The sequence below is a fragment of the Mesoplodon bidens genome (genome assembly GCF_964165515.1).
Source record: "Mesoplodon bidens genome assembly, chromosome: 11".
In the NCBI taxonomy this organism is placed as follows: domain Eukaryota; kingdom Metazoa; phylum Chordata; class Mammalia; order Artiodactyla; family Ziphiidae; genus Mesoplodon; species Mesoplodon bidens.
In genome coordinates this window covers 51,197,057-51,218,828 of record NC_138167.1, presented here as the reverse complement: position 1 = coordinate 51,218,828, position 21,772 = coordinate 51,197,057, and the positions used below count along the sequence as shown (strand labels likewise).

The 21,772-nt window shown below is 37.5% G+C and overlaps 1 protein-coding gene across 2 annotated transcripts in view; it reads right to left on the bottom strand.

Annotated features, from left to right (window-relative positions):
- Positions 1-21,772, bottom strand: part of NELL2 (neural EGFL like 2) — a 460,631-nt gene that overhangs the window by 283,931 nt on the left and 154,928 nt on the right. For both annotated transcript variants that reach the window (XM_081250199.1, XM_081250200.1), the window contains exons 5-10: positions 11,980-12,153; positions 11,797-11,893; positions 9,344-9,416; positions 9,093-9,175; positions 7,731-7,859; positions 6,140-6,242 (exon numbers count right to left, since the gene is read on the bottom strand). In XM_081250199.1, the coding sequence (XP_081106325.1) occupies positions 6,140-6,242; positions 7,731-7,859; positions 9,093-9,175; positions 9,344-9,416; positions 11,797-11,893; positions 11,980-12,153 (659 nt within the window). The remainder of the gene's footprint in view (positions 1-6,139; positions 6,243-7,730; positions 7,860-9,092; positions 9,176-9,343; positions 9,417-11,796; positions 11,894-11,979; positions 12,154-21,772) is intronic.

The following is a 21,772-nucleotide window of genomic DNA, read 5'->3' as shown; positions in this document are numbered from 1 at the left end:
TTTTGAATGAAAGAAGCCAGACTCAAAAGAATATATAAAGCATGATAAATTGGTTCCACGTGTAAACCTTGGTCAAGACCTATCCAAAATATTGAGGTCAGAATGGCCTTAAAAAAGAGTAGTACTGTGTATCAGAACAGAATTTGAAAAAAAAATTACCTTGTATTACAAACTAACTGTTTGATCTTAGAAACGCAATTTAACCTCCCTGGCTTCATTATTCCTATGTAAAATAGGGATACTGAAGCTTTACCTCCTCAAAAGCAAATTGCTATTCTGAAGATCTCTAGGTCCTATGTAGCTTTAAGATCTATGACCAAATGAGTTTCACTAGTTTGTATTTTCATCAACAAAAACATAAATGATTCTTTTTTTTTTACATCTTTATTGCAGTATAATTGCTTTACAATGGTGTGCTAGCCTCTGCTTTACAACAAAGTGAATCAGTTATACATACAGATATGTTCCCATATCTCCTCCCTCTTGCGTCTCCCTCCCTCCCACCCTCCCTATCCCACCCATCTAGGTGGCCACAAAACACCGAGCCGATCCCCCTGTGCTATGTGGCTGCTTCCCACTAGCTATCTATTTTATGTTTGGTAGTGTATATATGTCCATGCCTCTCTCTCGCTTTGTCACAGCTTACCCTTCCCCCTCCCCATATCCTCATAAAAACAGTAATAATAGGTAACTTTGTTCTAAGCACTTTACATGCATTACTCATTCAGTCCTCACACCAGCCCTTACATATAATATCACGGATGAGGAAACTGAGACTATGAGAGGTTAAGTAACTTGACCCAAGTTGCACAGCTAATAAGCTAATAAGCAGTAGAACCAGAATTCAAACCCAGAAAATCTAACTCTATAACCCACATGCTTAACCACTCAATATGCAAAGATATCAAAAGTCCATTTTATCTAAGCTAAGAGGGTTTTTAAATTAAGTTTAAAACAATATGATGTCTAATCAGCACAAAAGATATTAAAATGTGATCTATATTACATATTAAAACCCTGATTTTGTTCAGCCAAAATAATGATTTTAATTTATTCATATAAATCTGGCCTCTTTGAGAAAACACCAATTAAAATAACTATGGCTACTAGGCAAGCACCAACCAATTCTGATGGTCACATTTACATTTCCTGTATTTGATGCCTTTCTAGAAATAGATAGGAAATCTGCCTTCCTTGTTGCTGCTTATTAAAACATAGCCTTTTCTGCAAAAGTCATTACAGCATTAGTTCAAATTTGCTTCAGATTCCCTATTTTCATGAATCACTTTTTCTGTGAAGCAGAGGTCTGTGTTCAAACTTGAATCTACAGTCCACTGAAAGAAAATAAATGAATTCACTAAATACTTTAAAAATGTTTTCTAAGTTCAGTGATTTTAGTAACTTTCTATTTCCTAGAACTTTAGTTGATTATTTTCTGACAATTTTTTCAACTGGGTTGAGATTTTATGTACTTTAATTAGTTTGACTTCATCCTACTTCAGATTTAATGTCACCCAAAATATTTATACTTTACATTTTCTAGAGCTGCCTTGAATTTGAGTCAGTCAATCTTGCTGTTGGCTAGCTGAGAGCCTGTGACTGGAATAAAGGGTATGGTAGTGGTGGCTGAAAAGTAAGCAGAGTGGTACTCTGCTTACTTTGTAATTTCACCTAGACTTAGCCAGAATCCCAAATGGCTTTGTATAGTAAGCTTAGTTACCAATCGATGAAAGTAGATCACTGAGATTAATTATAACAGGTGGTTTTGAAGAGGGAAGTAGGCTGGCAAAGCACAGCACTTTCAGACAGAATTTCTCTGGCACATCTAACTAAATGTGTGTTCTTGGGCAAGTCAAATAATCCCTCTAATGAGGAAGATGGAGACAATGCCTACCTTATACAGTTACTGTGAAGTTCACCTGAGGAGCCAAGTATGTGCCTTCTAATCTGAGGAAGGGATACGACTTCATTAGCGTTGTGACTATTATTACCTTAGTGAGTTGGCACTGGTGCATTCCTGCCTTTGGATTTCATCCTCTGTTTAACTCCACCACAGTGGCTCAATGGTAGAGGCATAAAAGGTTTAGCCCCTCCTCCCAACACTTTGCTTATGTCGAGTCAAATAAAGAAAAGTGACAGGCTTGGTTCTCTCTGACTTCTTTCCCAGAACAACAACCTTCTTACTATTCAACAGTATTTATGTTTGGATAAAGGGCTAGAGCTGAAGTTACAGAGGGAAAATATAAAGCAGGCTGCAAAATAGGGCTGCTCAGAGTTGCACAAACAGCTCTGACGCAGCAAGGCTGAAAGCAGTAAATAAAGAACACCAGAAAGGACTGGCCGCGAGCACGTGCTTCGTTCCTTTCAGCCTTGGCAGAGTAACAGTTCAGCGGTTAGGTTACATGTTTTCCCTTCCGAGGGCTTTAGAAACAATAAATGATTAATCTCTTTAAATAGTTCTCACTAAAGAATATACTTTGTTAATTTTATGCCATTAAAAAGGCTATCGAGCCAAAGAGTTTCAAAGATCAAATGAGTGCAGTGTGTAAGAGGAAGGCTGTGATGAAATGTCTATTTAGGTCTTCTGCCCATTTTTTATGCTGGAGAGGGTGTGGAGAAAAGGGAACCCTCCTGCACTGTTGGTGGGAATGTAAATTGTTACAGCCACTATGGAGAACAGTATGAAGGGTCCTTAAAAAACTAAAAATAGATCTACCGTATGACCTAGCAACCCCACTACTGGGCATATACCCTGAGAAAATCATAATTCAAAAAGAGTCATGTACCACAGTGTTCATTGCAGCACTATTTACAATAGCCAGGACATGGGAGCAACCTAAATGTCCAACGATAGATGAATGGATAAAGAAGATGTGGTACATATATACAATGGAATATTACTCAGCCATAAAAAGGAACAAAACTGGGTCACTTGTAGAGATGTGGATGGACCTAGAGTATGTCATACAGAGTGAAGCAAGCCAGAAAGAGAAAAACAAATATCATATATTAACGTATATATGTGGAATCTAGAAAAATGGTACAAATGAACCTACTTATAGGGCAGGAATAGAGACGCAGATGTAGAGAACAGACATGTGGACACAGAGGGGGAAGGGGAGGGTGGGATGAACTGGGAGATTAGGTTTGACATAAATACACCACCATGTGTAAAACAGATAGCTAGTGGAAACCTGCTGTATAGCACAGGGAGCTCCGTTCTGTGCTCTGTGACGACCTAGATGGGTGGGATGGGGGGTGGGAGGGAGGTCCAAGAGAGGGGATATAGGTATACATACAGCTGATTCACTTCATTGTATAGCAGAAACTAACACAACATTGTAAAGCAATTTTACTCCAATAAAAATAATAATAATAATAAAGAGGAAGGCTTATGTTTGTGTTTTAAGAAGTAAAACACATAGAAATTATATTCCACTGAAATTAAGTTCTCGTAAATTATAACACTGATGCTACTGGGGAAATTTACATAGGAAAATGATACTGTTTCCTTCCCCTCATATGTAACAGTGAAACACACACACACACATACACACACACACAGAACATCATGCATGGATCTGTATAACTATTAGCTTCTCACACTTGCAGCACATATGAAAATCTGAACTATCTAAACAAGTCAGCTAATGATTATTAAATTTATTGTAAATATTATTTATCCTTTATAAAATATTTTTTGCAAAACTTTTCAGAAGCACATTTCCTGAAATATTTGTGACTGTTTTTAAATTTATGCATGTGGATATTGTATATTGCATTTATATGAAATGCCCAGAATAAGCAAATACATAGGAACAGATGGTAGGTTAGCGGTTGACGGGTTGGCAGGAGGGGGAGGCAGAATGATTCTTAATGGTTATGGGGTATCTTTCTAGAATAATGAAAATGTCCTGGAATTAGGTAGTGATGATGGTTGAACAACCTTACAAATATACTAAAATATACTGAATTGTACACTTTTTTAATGGGTAAATTACATAGTATATATATGTATATACTATATACATATATATAGTATATAGTATATAAATTACACTCAATAAAAAGTTATATCATTTCTTTTCTGCATAAAAAATTTGTGCATGAGACACATTACCAAATAATCTCTAATAATATTTACCATATGAACTAAATACTTATTTCTCGCAGGAAAAAAAAAATCTATGGGTGTTTACTGAAAATATCATGCTAGCCCTCATAAAATGTTGAATTCATCAGAACCAGAGGTTCAAATACTCGAAATACAACCAACTATAGGACACAAATCCTTTATATTCCATGACACCCATATCACTGAATATGACCAGAAAGACAAAGTCACTTAATCCTTATTATTTTTTAACCATATGAAATGAAAGACTCAAATGAATTATTTTGACACTTCTCCAGTGATGCTATGGTCCCCTCATTGATCATTTATTTGCAGCTTTCACTATTTTATGTATGAGATACAGTTGATTTCCAATCATTAACACCAAAGTCTGCCAGAAGCACTTTGTATTAATGAATTTCAAAATATTTTACCATTTCATTAAGTCTAACTACATGCTTTCTGGGAAGATTTCAAGCACAGTCTGATTGAATAGGCAGCTTACTGTTGGTAACAGAGACAAATGGTAAAAGCAGAACTGAAATTCACAACTTCTGACTAATCCATCTATCATGATGGTCCATTATTCCAATCAGCCCGTCTCTAATAAAATCAACATCACTTAATGTAAATGTGAATGTAAATATTCACAGGTAACCATGTAGAAGTATCAGTGGAAAGGATGAAAGAAATAAAAGCCAAAAGTATGATTCCTGCTACTGTTGTGTTATGAATATAAAGTCCTAGAGAGGGCCTTTCTTCCTCCTACCTCCAAGCATCCACAAAGAAAACTACAGAATATCGTCACAAGCTTTTCATTATTAATACAAGTTCAAGGAAGAACTCAGATTACCCCTTACCAAGGAAATTAGCTGGTGACATGCGTGAGAACGACTGCGTTCAACCTTTCCTGGTTCAGCCAAATCTACTTGACTAGGCGAATACACTCTCATGAAATGGATTGGCCTCAAGGTAAAGTCTAACAAAATTAAATATACATGAGCTCCTGAGGGAAGTAAATCAATGGACTACAAAGCGACTTCCTGATTTTTCTCTGATAACTTGTCACTCTCGCCAGAAGGAGCACCCTGCACACTGAGTAGGCGAGAGTAAGGTATGGCAGTGGTAACAGAGACCAGTGAGCATAAAAACCCTAGAAAAAGCAGCTGTTACTTTCGTTTCCCTCTCCTTCCCTCTCCCTTGCCCTCTCCCCTGTCTGTGTGCATGTGCGTGCATGTGTGTGTATGCTTATACTGCACTTACACAGCCCTATATAGTCTGCAAACTTTATAACAACCCAGTTTTCATATATGTTACTATTGCATGGTAAAAAGTAATAACAATAGCTAAATTTTAAATGCTACTTTTAACATGGACTTAAGGCAATCTTTTAAAGTGTAAGCAATAGAGATGCGATGATTTATGTCATTAAATAAATGATTTAGAACCCATTTGAGGATAGCTATCGATTCAAAGAGCATTTGCAGACATCAGAAGTGAACTGCATACAACAGTTGCTAAAAGGCAGATGGCTTCCTCATTCAGTGGCATGAGCCTCTTTTATGAATTAAGATCATGGCCCTGCCCTGTCCACACTGGACAATCCTATAACAATGTGCACTTCTGTGGTTTGGACTAATAGAGTTTTGTACCTTCTGCTGCTGAAGGTCACTTGTATCTTGGATTTTCTTGTTTATCTTGACTGAGTGTGGACTATTCTCAACCTAGTTGAGAGGTATTTGTATCAAGCAGTGTTAATGAGAGAAATGCCTTCCACTGAGTTTCTTACATATCTTTGCCACTACTGTCACTATACAGAATAGATTCCTCCAAGAAAAACGTTCTTGCTAAAATACAAGTATAGCACTTTTAAGTGGAAAAGAACTGCTCAACCAAAATCGAGAAGGTATTTCCATCATTTCTAAAAGCTATTTAGCTTACCCAGATTAAACCAATGATGGGTGAATATTTATTAATACAAAGCTTTATTTTTGCCAAAAAAGTATTCATAAAAGTTATGCTCACGTTTGCATTCCTTACAGCACTTGCCATCCACGTATGCAAGAGCCGACTTGAGGGGGCAGTCAGGATTTGGGCAAATCAGAGTTTCACACTGGATGGTTCCATTCTGAGAAGAAAACAGTATTTTAAAGAATTTCCAAGTTGCAGCTTGGTAGCTTTCAAGTATTGTTTAATATATTTCTTAAATTTCAAACTCTTCATGTAAAATGTCATAAATACCACTATTCTCTTTGGTTATTATACAGCAAAACCCATAATACAGTAAAACCCACAGTAATACAATTTGGGTGATAACACAGATGGTGATTGGCTCCATCTTCTGTCCAGCAACTGAGCTAGAGTTCTTACCTCCTGTTGTGAAGTGGATGAGAACAGGTGTGGAGGGAAGGGCACCTGCTGACAGGGAAAGAGCAGGCTGAGGGCCAGCCTGGGGCACTCGTGTCTCCCCAGATGACTCACAAAATGAGCATCAACACATGAGGAGATTTTTGGAATAGCTGCTGCCGTGCTGGAAACCCAGTCTCAGGATGCAGAAATCTTCCCAAAGATATTTAAGCTTGGACAGGCCACCACCATGAATTGATGCTGACAAGCATCACAAGAGGTGCCAAACTGCAAAAGGGACCTCAAGGAATTTGATTCCCCAAGGTCACCCAGAGCTCCCAGGTAGGTTAGCTGCTTTTCTAGTCGTTTTATTTACTTCACATACCACATCTTGTATTTTACTCAATTTGATTTTTGGCACCCATTTAACAAGTTGGGAAGGTTTTACTGTATTTGTAAAATGCTATGACTCTAATAGGAATATATGTTCCTGAATAGAAATCATACAAAGCAGGCACACACATACACACATGTACGGTTATTTCACAGCTAACTTTGACCTTCTTACATCATGATGTTCCACTTTTGAATAAACTGGATGAACTTGGGAAAAAAATTTTTTAGACCTCTGACTTCTTTCCAGTCAACCAGTTTTAACAGATAATTCACGTGGAATTTAAAAGTTCAAAACTAAACTCATTTTGAACTTTTCTTTGAAAATGAACTTACATGTTTGAAATAATAATGCACTAAATATTCTACTTAATTAGTGAGCAATTAGAGAACTCAAACTTATTTATACTCTATAATTTGTATTCCACTGTATGAGTAAACCTTTAAAGATTATTTAAACTCCATTATTTGTTTGTACAGCCCAATCTGGACACAGTATTTCCTGTTGCACTTAATTTAGTTTTATCAAAATGCATTAATAAAACATGAGGGGAAAATCCCTGGAAAAGTTAAGGACAACAGGATAGAATCCTTTGGGAATCCCTTTACTGACCCAAGTTAAATTGTTAACTTCATGTGTGGACCAGTAAACTTAAAACTTTATAGCATTCTTAAACCGTAATCATCTTTATAGGCTAGAAAATGTCTTTAATAATGCAACACACAGTCCTTTAGATTTGACCGGGATTGCTGGCACTTTAGTGTTGTGTCTTGAGGAAACGGGTCTTGAAATTTTCATGATGACATTGTTTTAATAACTTTTTAAAGCGTGGGGACATCTGAGTTCCCTTAGTCTGAACTCCAGCAAAAGCCATACCAGGCATGTGCAGTTCTTACAGCCGTCTGTCCACGACTCGAGTTCTCTGTAGGTGGTTCCCTTCATGGTGCAAGTCCTTTCACAATAGCACTGGTCCAATCTATTCATTCGCTGTTCGGCTCGAGACAGCTGTGGCACAAAGGAAGGGGTTCATATTGTTCACCATTCCAGCAATGCAGAAAGGCAAAACACTCCAACAGGCATCTGACTGTTTTTCAGGTGAATAGCTATAATGATGGCTGTGCCCATCAACTATTTATTATAAATATACATAAGCCTTTATTTTTTTCATTTTATTCTTTTCCATTGTGATTTATCACAGGATATTGAATATAGTTCCCTGTGCTATACCGTAGGCCCTTATTGTTTATCCATTCTATATATAATGGTTTGCATCTGCTAATCCCGAACTCTCAATCCATCCCTCCCTCACCCACCTCCCTCTTGGCAACCACAAGTCTGTTTTCTATGTCTGTGAGTCTTTTTCTGTTTCATAGGTAAGTTCATTTGTGTCATATTTTAGATTCTACATATAAGTGATATCGTATGGTAACTGTCTTTCTCTTTCTGACTTACTTAATTAGTATGATAATCTCTAGGCCCGCCCATGTTGCTGCAAATGACTTAAGCCTTTCATTTAAAAGAAAGGATTTTTTCCCCTCTTCTTTTTGTAGTAAACTTGCCCCCTGCCTTTGGGGGAAAAAAGCAGGATTTATATGATGGAAAAGAAGGCTAAGTCAAAATAGGATCATCCACAATGCAGAGAAGCATTTTCCATTTTTAAAAATGTTTAATTTCATGACTATGTTTGCTCGAGTGCAAACATAAATTTTAGAATATATATTGGGTCAGAAACAAATCATTGATATACAACACAACTTCCAGGTCATAAGTAACTGCTATGCAACACGACAACAGCCTGGTGAAACTATAGGTAAACTTGATACAGGCTTAAGACAGCCAATATTCCTACAACTGTAACATAGTGGTAGAAAGATTTTGTGGGACCATTTCCTTGACATAATTCAAGTGCTCATATTCTTTACAATGTCCTCTTGCCTCCCTCCTTGCAAAGAAAAACTAAATAACAATAAAAACTAAATTAAACAATAAATCCTATTGTCGTAATAAGCAGTGTAGTAATCTTCCTCATTCTTGATTTACTGAATCATTTGTTATACAGATGGCTAGGGTTTGAATATTTATAAGCCCCTTTCTTGAGCAGGGATTTCGGTTCAGTCCTGGTACACAGTAGGGTATAAGAAAAGTCTCAAAGGTGAACAACTGTGGTTACAAAAGGAATTGTAAGGAACCTCAAGGATTTTTGAGCTCCCCCAGCCTCTATTTCTAAGGAGCTTTTACCTTGGCTGATGTTTTGGCTAAAATGTCCTGCAGCTCCATGATTTTCTGCACGAGTCCATGAAAGTCATTGCAAGTTGGACAGGCTAGAATTACAAACACCACATTGGTCAATATATTTATAAGGAGTTCAATCTGGTTAAGTCTATGCTGACAACTAATATATGAGAACTCCAATTTCAAACTGACATTTTGGACAAAACTAAGCAAGAAGCATACTTTTCATTACACGGTGCGAGAACTAATGGACTTACTGCGATTAAGATCTGGGCACTGAGCAATAAATCCTTGGGGCATGACAAGTAATTGCACGTCTTGCATTATACCCTGTGTGAGAAAAATTTTGAAAGAGACGTATTACTTTCATCTACCCAAATTATGTTCAACAGTCAAGTTCATGAAGGGAAACATTACAGGATAGACTCACCAACATGCCTGAATAAAATCTTTTTGAATACATTGCTTTTACTTCAAACCAAAGGGAAAGAAAAACATCAGGCAGGCAAAATAGATGATTACCCACATACTTTCTTATTGATAATATTTTTAAAGCCTTAAGATTAAATGTCAAGATATAATTAAGAGGCAATAGTATGTGTTTGGGGAAGTTATTTTTAGTTAGCCACTGAAGAAAGGCTTGAAAATGACCTTTAAAAATCAACCTGAAAATCACTTTGGGTTTCAACAACAGTGAAACTGATACCCGTTTTAAGTTAACTGCAATCATCAAAAAGAAAACAAGAGAAAAGCTAAGTCATAAGAGCAATGCTTATTTGAGCATTTCTTGTTTCTCAGTTGGATATTTTAAAGTGAATGTCTCAATTTAAAAAGGACAAGAGATTTATTAAACAGCTACAGCAAGACTCAGTGATGAGTCCTTAGGAGTACAGAAAGTGTAGCCTAAAATTTTTTAAAATGCCAACTGGAAATGACCCATTTTACACCAAAGGTCACATCACATGTTTACATGTGAAATTTACATGCATACTTTGTCATTAAGATATAATTAGCTTCCAGCTTACAAGGCTCTTAAAGCAATGGCCAAACAGTAGCTCAGAAACGACCTCATCAGGCACACTCCAGCTGTCCCTTTCATTCACCACCCCTCTCTCTTCCTTTAACATCTTTATATATTTTCTTTAAGTAATATTTCACTTTATCCCTTTTGAAAAATGGAAATAGAACGTTTAATGACAGAGGTGACATACCAACATATCATTAAGACAATTTTGAATGTACCTACAAAGATTTACCAGTCAAGTCCTGGCCTATATATCTTCTACATATTTAATCTGATTAATAGCATGGTATAAAAACAGTGTCAGTGTGAATGATAAATATTTAAGTATACTATGTGGCAATTGCTGGATCTGCTGTTTGCTTGGGGTTTGGATCAGGGAAGCAACTTGTATACAACAAAATCCTATCACTTGGTAGCAGCAACATGAAAGCAAAGCCACCAGGTAGAGTCCTATAGTTTGTGCACTACCCAAATCTAGAGAGCACCATTTACAGTTTACAGTAAAAATTATGGCCCCTAGAGTAGTACACATAACTGACGTGTGAGAAGGTTTCTGATGCCACATCTGGGCTCCATGGGGAAGAGTGCCATGATTAAATAGAGGAGAGACTCGGCACCTATAGTAAAAACTTGCTATCCCTTATGTGGGGAAAGAGCACTGATTTTTCAGGACTCCCAAGCATGGGATCAATTCCCCATGACTGGCTTTGGATAAGTTGTTTAACCTCTCTGAACAAGTTTATGCATATGTAAAAGAGATTTTAAAAAATTTTAAAGGCCCTGCACCAAGGCTAGCAAGACTAGGATTCGATGAAATAACATATTCAAAGCACCTGGTTTCCAGGTAGCAGTTTAAGTAAGTTTTAAAAATACCTTTCTGGGAATACAAACCTATCTTAGAACACAATTTTAAAGTTACTGGTACCTACTCTAGCTAGAAATCCGTGAGTTAGACACATCACCTATCATTCTTTCATTTAACAACCATTTGCCTATCCTCTTCTGTATGACAGGCAGTATCAGAGTCATTGGAGGGGAAATGATTACACTATGGGCTTGTAATCGAGCAATTTTCTGAACTTTATTTCCTCAACCTTAAAATACTGAAAGTTAAATGGTATGTCTTTTAGATCCTGTGAGGCAATTTCATGGAGTGTGTCTCTAAATAGACAATAAGAAAAAGATATAAACTATAACTGCTTTCTAGCTTTGATAGATTTGTGTATATATATATGTACTCCTTTCTCACTTTCAGAAGTACGAAGAGACCATGAATAATGAATATTGAAAAGTTTTAAACCTCTATTATTAACACCCCAATAAAACTATCATCAAAGGTTATTTTTCAAAGGTAGAGAGTTTATTTGTATATTAACATTTTAGATTTTTATTACTTTGAATGCCTGATTTCAAGAAGATGTTAACTGCCCTGATTGAGCCTTGTGATCATCTCTGTTATGTTTAAAGTTCAAACTCATTCAGGAAAAAAAGAGAAAATAGTGCTAACCAGCTAAATTAAACACCAGTGTAAAAATAAAAACTAAAACAGAAATAGACACAAATAGAAAAAAACTATACACATCTAATTATTTTGCTTTACACCATAAAAAGCAAAACGTACTTTTCCAAATTCATTAAAAAGCATTTATATTTACACTTTATGCTCAGACCTTAGTCAGAAGATACCTTAAAATATCCGTGTGCATTATTTCTCTGTCCCAGCCAAAATGATGTGCCCACAGGCAAGTCTGTGGAAGGCTTTTCCACGACTCTTTCATATATTCTGCAAAGAAGCATCAGGTAAGTAATGTGCATTAACCGTCATTTCTTAGAATCTTCCATTACCTGAACTGAGAACATTTCACTTACCTATTGCAGTCGACGTGTAAAATCAAGTGGGAGGCACTGATGGCTAAGGAGAGCTTGTGCCACTTATCATCAGCCAAAATGTAAGGAAACACTTCTGTGTGAGGATGGTGGCTGCCGGAGTGGTAGTGCAGTCTGACTTCATTCCGATGGCCACTGCTTTCCAGTTCCAGGTACCTGCACAGAGAAGAAGAATCACACGAGGCCCATTGAAAATAAAGCTCAAAAATGATGTACATGACCTCTGTCTCCACAAAGATGGAATAGACATACTTATCCTATTCCTCCCAATAAGTACAACTAAACAGTATATTATAAAACAAACAATAAGAAGAGTCTGAAAGATGGAGAAAATTTTTTTTAAATGCAAGGGCACTCAGGGCCCGAGTAACAACAGAATGGTGAGTGAAGTGGGTTTTCTTTTTGCCTTATATATGCCAGTCTTGGAGCTGGAGGAGCCAGCAACCTGGAAATACCAATGGATGCAGACAAAACAATTCCCCCCAAAAGCCTGCTCACTCTAGCTAAATTACCAAAAAAGGAGAAGCCCAGAAAGACAAAAACTTTTAGAGAACAACCACTCTATTCCAGCCAAGCACCACAGGAAAAACTGTGATTCCATCCCCAAACATGTCAGCAAAGGCTAAGTGGGGAGCCTAGATTTCCACTCTCTTGAGGCAGAAATCAGGTACCCAACACCTCTGCCAGGGTGGTGCCAGCAAAGGCCAAGTAGAGAGCCAAGAATTGTAACCCTGTCAGCCAGTAATGAGGTGAACCATGGCATCAGTGGAGACCATGTTCCATCCCTAGTAACAAAGCACACTGCCTTCTCAGAGGAGGCCTAGTGGAGAGTCAGAACTTTCACCATCACCCTGCAGTAATGACACCATCCCTACCAGAATGTCTGGTAGAGACCATGTGGGCAGTTGGAACTTCCACCCCCTCACCCAGAAATAATAAAAGTTCTCACTTAATTGTCAACTGAAAGCCTAGTAGGGAACCTGGATTTCTAGTTCCACCTGGAAATAACAGGATGACACCCCCTCATCCTATGCCACTGCATTGTCACAGAAAGTCACATAAAATATGGAGTTTAAATGAGATCCAAGTCTCAGAACATCATACAAATATATCCACGTTTCAATCCAAGTCTCAAAACATTATACAAAAATATCCAGGTTTCAACCCCAAATCAAACACCATACCAAGAATCAGAAATATCTCAAATATAATGAAAAAAGACAATCAATAGATATCAATATCACAAGATGACAGAGACGTAAAAATTACCTGACAAAGATTTTAAAGAAGCATTGATTAAAACGAGCAATTACAAACATATTTGAACAACATGAAACAAATGAAAAAAAGTTAGAGGCTGAGATTGGTTCAAGATGGCGGAGTACAAGGATGTGCTCTCCCTCTTGCGAGAGCACTGGAATCACAACTAACTGCTAAACAATCATCGAAAGGAAGACACTGAAACTCACCAAAAAAGATACCCCACATCCAAAGACAAAGGAGAAGCCACAATGAGATGGTAGGAGGGACGCAAGCACAAAAAAATCAAATCCCATAATGGCCAGATGGGTGACTCACAAACTGGAGAACCCATACAACAGAAGTCCATCCACTGGAGTGAAGATTCTGAGCCCCACATCAGGCTTCCCAACCTGGGGGTCCAGCAATGGGAGAAGAAATTCGGAGAGAAACAGACTTTGAAGGATAGCAGGATTTGATGGCAGGACTATGACAGGACTGGAGGAAACACAGACTCCACTCTTGGAGGGCACACACAAAGTAGTGTGCACATCAGGACCCAGGGTAAGGAGCAGTGACCCCACAAGAGACTGAACCAGACCTACCTGCTAGTGTTGGAGGGTCTCCTGCAGAGGCGGGATGTGGCTGTGGCTCACCACGAGGACAAGGACACTGGCAGCAGAAGTTCTGGGAAGTACTCCTTGGCGTGAGCCCTCCCAGAGTCTGCCATTACCCCCACCAAAGAGCCCGGGTAGGCTCCAGTGTTGGGTTGCCTCAGGCCAAACAACCAACAGGGAGGAAACCCAGCCCCACCCATCAGCAGACATGCGGATTACAGTTTTACTGAACTCTGCCACCAGAGCAACACCAAACTCTACCTACCACCAGTCCCTCCCATCAGGAAGCTTGCACAAGCCGCTTAGGTAGCCTAATCCACCAGATGGCAGACAGCAGAATCAAGAAGGACTATAATCCTACAGCCTATAGAACAAAAACCACATTCACAGAATGATAGACAAGATGAAAAGGCAGAGGGCTATGTACCAGATGAAGGAACAAGATAAAACCACAGGAAAACAACTAAATGAAGTGGAGATAGGCAACCTTCCAGAAAAAGAATTCAGAATAATGATAGTGAAGATGATCCAGGGCCTCAGAAAAAGAATGGCGCAAAGGTCAAGAAGATGCAAGGAATGTTTAACAAAGACCTAGAAGAATTAAAGAACAAACAAACAGAGATGAACAATACAGTAACTGAAATGAAAAACACACTAGAAGGAATCAATAGCAGAATAACTGAGGCAGAAGAACGGATAAGTGACCTGGAAGACAGAATGGTGGAATTCACTGCTGCAGAACAGAATAAAGAAAAAAGAATGAAAAGAAATGAAGACAGCCTAAGAGACCCCTGAAACACCATTAAATGCAACGACATTCGCATTACAGGGGTCTCAGGGGAGAAGAGAGAGAGAAAGGACCAGAGAAAATATTTGAAGTGATTATAGTCAAAAACTTCCCTAACATGGAAAAGGAAATAGTCACCCAAGTCCAGGAAACACAGAGAGTCCCAGGCAGGATAAACCCAAAGAGAAACATGGCGAGACACATAGTAATCAAACTGACAAAAATTAAAGAAAAATAAAAATTATTGACAGCAACGAGGGAAAACGACAAATATCATACTAGAGAATGCCCATAAGGTTAACAGGTGATTTCTCAGCAGAAGCTCTACAAGCCACAAGGGAGTGGCATGATATAGTTAAAGTGATGAAAGGGAAAAACGTACAACCAAAATTACTCTACACAACAAGTATCTCATTTAGAGTTGATAGAGAAATCAAAAGCTTTACACACAAGCAAAAGCAAAAAGAATTCAGCACCAACAAACCAGCTCTACAACAAAAGCTGAAGGAACTTCTCTAAGTGAGAAACACAAGAGAAGAAAGGACCTACAAAAACAAACTGTTAACAATTAAGAAAATGGTAATGGGAGCATACATATCGATAATTACCTTAAACATGAATGGATTAAATGCTCCAAACAAAAGACACAGGCTCGCTGAATGGATACAAAAACAAGACCCACATATATGCTGTCTACAAGAGACCCACTTCTGACCTAGGGACCCATACAGACTTAAAGTGAGGGGATGGAAAAAGATATTCCATGCAAATACAAATCAAAATAAAGCTGGAGTAGCAGTACTCATATCAGATAAAGTAGACTTTAAAATAAAGAATGCTACAAGAGACAAGGGAAGACACTACATAATGATAAAGGGATCAATCCAAAAAGAAGATATAACAATTATAAATATATATACACCCAACATAGGAGCACCTCAACACATAAGGCAACTGCTAACAGCTACAAAGAGGAAGTCGAAACTAACACAGTAATAGTGAGGGACTATAACACCTCACTTACATCAATGGACAGATCATCCAAACAGAAAATTAATAAGGAAACACAGGCTTTAAATGACAGTGTCATTTAATTGATATTTATAGGACATTCCATCCAAAAACAGCAGATTACACTTTCCTCTCAAGTGCGCATGGAACATTCTCCAGGATAGATCACATCTTGGGTCACAAATCAAGACGTAGTAAATTTAAGAAGATTGAAATCATATCAAGCATCTTTTCTGACCACAATGCTATCAGATTAGAAATCAGGTACAGGGAAAAAAACATAAAAAACACAGACACATGGAGGTTATTTTATATGTTACTAAATAACTAAAAGATCACTGAAGAAGTCAAAGAGGAAATTAAAAAATACCTAGAGTAAAATGACAATGAAGACAAGACAATCCAAAACCTATGGGATGCAACAAAAGCACTTCTAAGAGGGAAGTTTATAGCTATACAAGCCTACCTCAAGAAAGAAGAAAAATCTCAAATAAACAATCTAACCTTACATCTAAAGGAATGAGAGAAAGAAGAACAAACAAAACCCAAAGTTAGTAGAAGGAAAGAAATCATAAAGATCAGAGCAGAAATAAATGAAATAGAAACACAGAAAACAATAGCAAAGATCAATAAAACTAAAAGCTGGTTCTTTGAGAAGATAAGCAAAATTGATAAACCATTAGCCAGACTCAGCAAGAAAAAGAGGGAGTGGACTCCAATCAATAAAATTAGAAATAAAAAAGGAGAAGTTACAACAGACACCACAGAAATACAAAGCATCCTAAGAGACTACTACAAACAACTCTATGCCAATAGAATGGACAACCCGGAAGAATGGACAAATTCTTAGAAAGGTATAACCTTCCAAGACTGAACCAGGAAGAAATAGAAAATATGAACAGACCAATCACAACTAATGAAATTGAAACTGTGATTAAAAATCTTCCAACAAACAAAAGTGCAGGACTAGATGGCTTCACAGGTGAATTCTATCAAACATTTAGAGAAGAGCAAACACCTATCCTTCTCAAACTCTTCCAAAATATAGCAGAGGGAGAAACACTCCCAAACTCATTCTATGAGGCCACCATCACCCTGATACCAAAACCAGACAAAGATACTACAAAAAAAGAAAATTACAGACCAATATCACTGATGATTATAGATGCAAAAATCCTCAACAAAATACTAGCAAACAGAATCCAACAACACATTGAAAGGATCATACACCATGATCGAGTGGGATTTATCCCAGGGATGCAAGGATTCTTCGGTATATGCAAATCAATCAATGTGATACACCATAGTAACAAACTGAAGAATAAAAACCATATGATCATCTCAACAGATGCAGAAAAAGCTTTTGACAAAATTCAATGCCCATTTATGATAAAAATTCTCCAGAAAGTGGGCATAGAGGGAACTTACCTGAATATACTAAAGGCCGTATATGACAAACCCACAGCAAACCTCATTCTCAATGGTGAAAAACTGAAAGCATTTCCCCTAAGATCAGGAACAAGACATGACGTCTACTCTCACCACTATTATTCAACATAGCTTTAGAAGTCCTAGCCATGGCAGTCAGAGAAGAAAAAGAAATAAAAGGAACAGAAATTGGAAAAGAAGAAGTAAAACTGTCACTGTTTGCAGATGACATGATACTGTACATAGAGAAACCTAAAGATGCCACGAGAAAAGTACTAGAGCTAAGGAATGAATTTGGTAAAGATGCAGGATACAAAATTAATGCACAGTAATCTCTTGCTTTCCAATACACTAACAACAAAAGATCAGAAAGGGAAATTAAGGAAACACTCCCAATTACCATTGTAACAAAAAGAATAAAATACCTAGGAAGACAAAAGACCTGTATGAAGAAAACTATAAGACACTGATGAAAGAAATCAAAGATGACACAAACAGATGGAGAGATATACCATGTTCTTGGTTTGGAAGAATCAATATTGTAAAGATGACTATACTACCCAAAGCAATCTACAGCTTCAATGCAATCCCTATCAAATTACCAATGGCATTTTTTACAAAACTATAACAAAAAAATCTTAAAATTGTATGGAAACACAAAGGACCCTAAATAGCCAAAGCAGTCTTGAGGGTAAAAAAGGGAATCAGACCCCCTGACTTCAGACTATACTACAAAGCTACAGTAATCAAGACAATATGATACTGGCACAAAAACAGAAATATAGGGCTTCCCTGGTGGTGCGGTGGTTGAGAGTCCGCCTGCCGATGCAGCAGACACAGGTTTGTGCCCTGGTCCGGGAAGATCCCACATGCCGCGGAGCGGCTGGGCCCAAGAGCCATGGCCGCTGAGTCTGTGCGTCCAGAGCCTGTGCTCCGCAATGGGAGAGGCCACGACAGTGAGAGGCCCACGTACAGCAAAAAAAAAAAAAAAAAAAAAAAACAGAAATATAGAACAATGGAACAGGATAGAAAGCCCAGAAATAAACCCACACACCTATGGTCAACTAATCTATGACAAAGGAGGCAAGGATATACAATGGAGGAAAGACAGTCTCTTCAGTAGGTGGTGCTGGGAAAACTGGACAGCTACATGGAAAAGAATGAAATTAAAACACTCCCTAACACCATACACAAAAATAAACTCAAAATGGATTCAAGACCTAAATGTAAGACCGGACACTATAAAACTCTTAGAGGAAAACATAGGAAGAACACTCTTTGACATAAATCACAGCAAGATCTTCTTTGATCCACCTCCTAGAGTAATGGAAATAAAAACAAAAATAAACAAATGGAACCTAATTAAACTTAAAACCTTTTGCACAGCAAAGGAAACCATAAACAAGATGAAAGGACCACCCTCAGAATGGGAGAAAATATTTGCAAGCAAATAAACGGACAAAGGATTAATCTCCAAAATATATAAACAGCCCATGCAGCTCAATATTAAAAAAAGAAACAACCCAATCAGAAAATGGGCAGAAGACCTAAATAGACATTCTCCAAAGAAGACATACAGATGGCCAAGAAGCACATGAAAAGCTGCTCAACATCACTAATTATTAGAGAAATGCAAATCAAAACTACAATGAGGTATCACCTCACACCAGTTAGAATGGGCATCATCAGAAAATCTGCAAACAACAAATGCTGGAGAGGGTGTGGAGAAAAGGGAACCCTCTTGCACTCTTGGTGGGAAGGTAACTGATACAGCCACTCTGGAGGACAGTATGGAGGTTCCTTAAAAAACTAAAAATAGATTTACCATATGATCCAGCAATCCCACTACTGGACACATACCCAGAGAAAACCATAATTCCAAAAGACACATGCACCCCAATGTTCACTGCAGCACTATTTACAATAACCAGGTCATGGAAGCAACCTAAATGCCCACTGACAGACCAATGGATAAAGAAGATGTGGTACATATATAGAATGGAATATTACTCAGTCATGAAAAGGAATGAAATTGGGTCATTTGTAGAGACTAGGATGGATCTAGAGACTGTCATACAGAGTGAAGTAAGTCAGAAATATAAAAACAAATACCATATATTAATGCATATATGTGGAACCTAGAACAATGGTACAGATGAACCAGTTTGCAGGGTAGAAATAGAGACACAGAGGTAGAGAACAAATGTATGGACACCAAGGGGAGAAAGTGGCCGGGGGGGCGGTGATGAATTGGGAGATCGGGATGGACATATATACACTAATATGTATAAAATGGATAACTAATAAGAACCTGCTGTATAAAAAAATAAATAAAATAAAATTTAAAAAAAGTTAGAAAGCCTCAGCAAAGAAATAGAAGGACCAAATAAATAAAGAAGAACCAAATGGAAATTTTAAAACTGAAAAATACAATAACTGAAATAAAAAGCTCAACAGCAAAATGGAGGGGACCAAAAACGAGTCAGTTAACTAGAAGACAGAACAAAAATTATCCAATCTGAACATTAGAGACAAAACAGACTGAAAAAAAATGAACAGTCTCAGAGCCCTGGGAGATTATAACAAAAGTTCTAACATTTTTAGAATCAGAGCCCATAAAAGAGGAGAAAGAGGGTGAACTAAAAAAGTACTTGAAGAAATAATGGCTGTAAACTCCCCAAATCTAGTCAGAGACATAAACTCACAGATTCAAGAATCTGTGCAAACCCCAAACAAGATAAACTCAAAGAAATACTGATCATAACAAAACTTCTGAAAACTAAGAATAAAGAAAAAAATATTGAAAGCAGTGAGAAAAAAAATTGACACATTATGTATAGGAAAAAACAATTAGAATGGTAGTGAATTCCCCAGAAGGAGCAATGAAAGCCAGAAGGAAGCGGAAAAATATTTTTGATGTCACAAAAGATAAAGCTATCAGGCCAGAATCCTATACCCAGCGAAAGTATCCTTCAGAGATGAAATCAAGGCATTCTCAAATTAAGAAAAACAAGGATAATTTCAATCAAGTTTTAAACTTAGATATGTTATGTTTAAAGTACCTAATGAGCATTCAAGAGGACATGTAGGGAGGCCAGCTAGATCTACCAGTCTGAGATGGAGAGAGGTCCATTATGGAAATAGGACTTGGGAGTCACAGACATAGAGATTGTATTGAAAGCCATGAAGGCATAGGGATTACCCAGGGAATTATTATAGATGAAATGACACATTAACATTTTGAGGAGGAACTAGCAAATGAAACCAAAGGCCAATGAGAGTAGAGGAGAAAAAAAGTGATAGTGGTGTCACTGTCACTAAAAAAAAATCGATAAAATACCAACTATACACTCATAGGGGAATTATACATCCATATTCTGGAACACTATGCCACTCTCTGAAAGCATGAGGTTCTGACGTGAAATAATGCCATAGCTAATTATCAATATTAATTAAACTAAAAAAAGCTCTATAGAATCCCATTTAGTTTGAGAAAACTGTGTGTGTGTGTGTGTGTGTGTGTGTGTGTTTAGAGAAAAAAAGATCAAGAACGATATATGCCAAAATGTTAACAGTAGTTACCTCAGGGGAGTACAGTTTTGGGGAAAGGATGCAAGAACCTTCTCAAATATTCTTATAACCTTGGATTTTCTCCATTAATTATGTATTACTTCTTTAATATAATACATACATACACACATATATAGTAAGATTCTATTTTAAGATAAAAAATAAACTAAGTAATCCAGAATATAAATCATGTGTAAACTTATTAAGCATAAATAAAACACCAAGTTGTTTGGTCTTTGATCCAGAAGATACCAATCAGAGAGTCCCTTCTACCTTATTATTTGATAACAAGTATTCATTATTTAATCAACTAGTGAGTTCTATAATGATGGAGAGACATTTGCATTTAAAAAAATAACATTGGCAAACACATCACCCCATTGCTATATACCTTCAGTTCTTTTATCACATGGAGGCAAGAACCCTACCACTGCTGTCAGTCTGGTCTCTTCCTCTAGATATTACTGTCACCTGTATTGAATTCCTAAATTTGAGGCACCAGAATTATCCTTAATAGCACGGAGGCTGACACTATGCTGCACAAACAAGAACAACCCTTCAGTAGTTAAATATTTTACCCAAAATTACATTTTTATCAGCTTCATTTGCTCAGTTTTTAAAAAATGAAATAGATATGTAATACACAAAAAACATCTAGTGAAAAGAAAAATAAATAATGATGTAAAACACTTAGAAGTGTGCCTGGCATGTGGTGAGTATTCAATAAGTATTATTCATTTCCAGAACTCCACCTGTCCCCCATTGGGTGGCATCTAAGTGGGAGGTGGCCTCCCCTCACTTATCCCCCCACCCCAAGGCTCAGCAGATCAGTGTGGTTAAACACCCAAGCCCTAAAGCCTGACCTCCACTTCACATCCTCGTAGCCCTCCTGGTAGCAGTAAGCTACTTCATCTCTCTCTGCCTCATCTGGTTACCCAACTATAAAACAAAGATACAAATTGCGCTTGCCTCAAAGGACTTCCGTGAGGATTGGAATGAGTTAATTTAAGAAAGCACTCAGAACACTGTTGGGCACGCCCAAAGCACGTTAGATATTTTTTTCATTTCAAAAAGCAGAAGTCAAATCCTCCATCTTCCTCCCCGTAGTACAGCCAGGGACAGG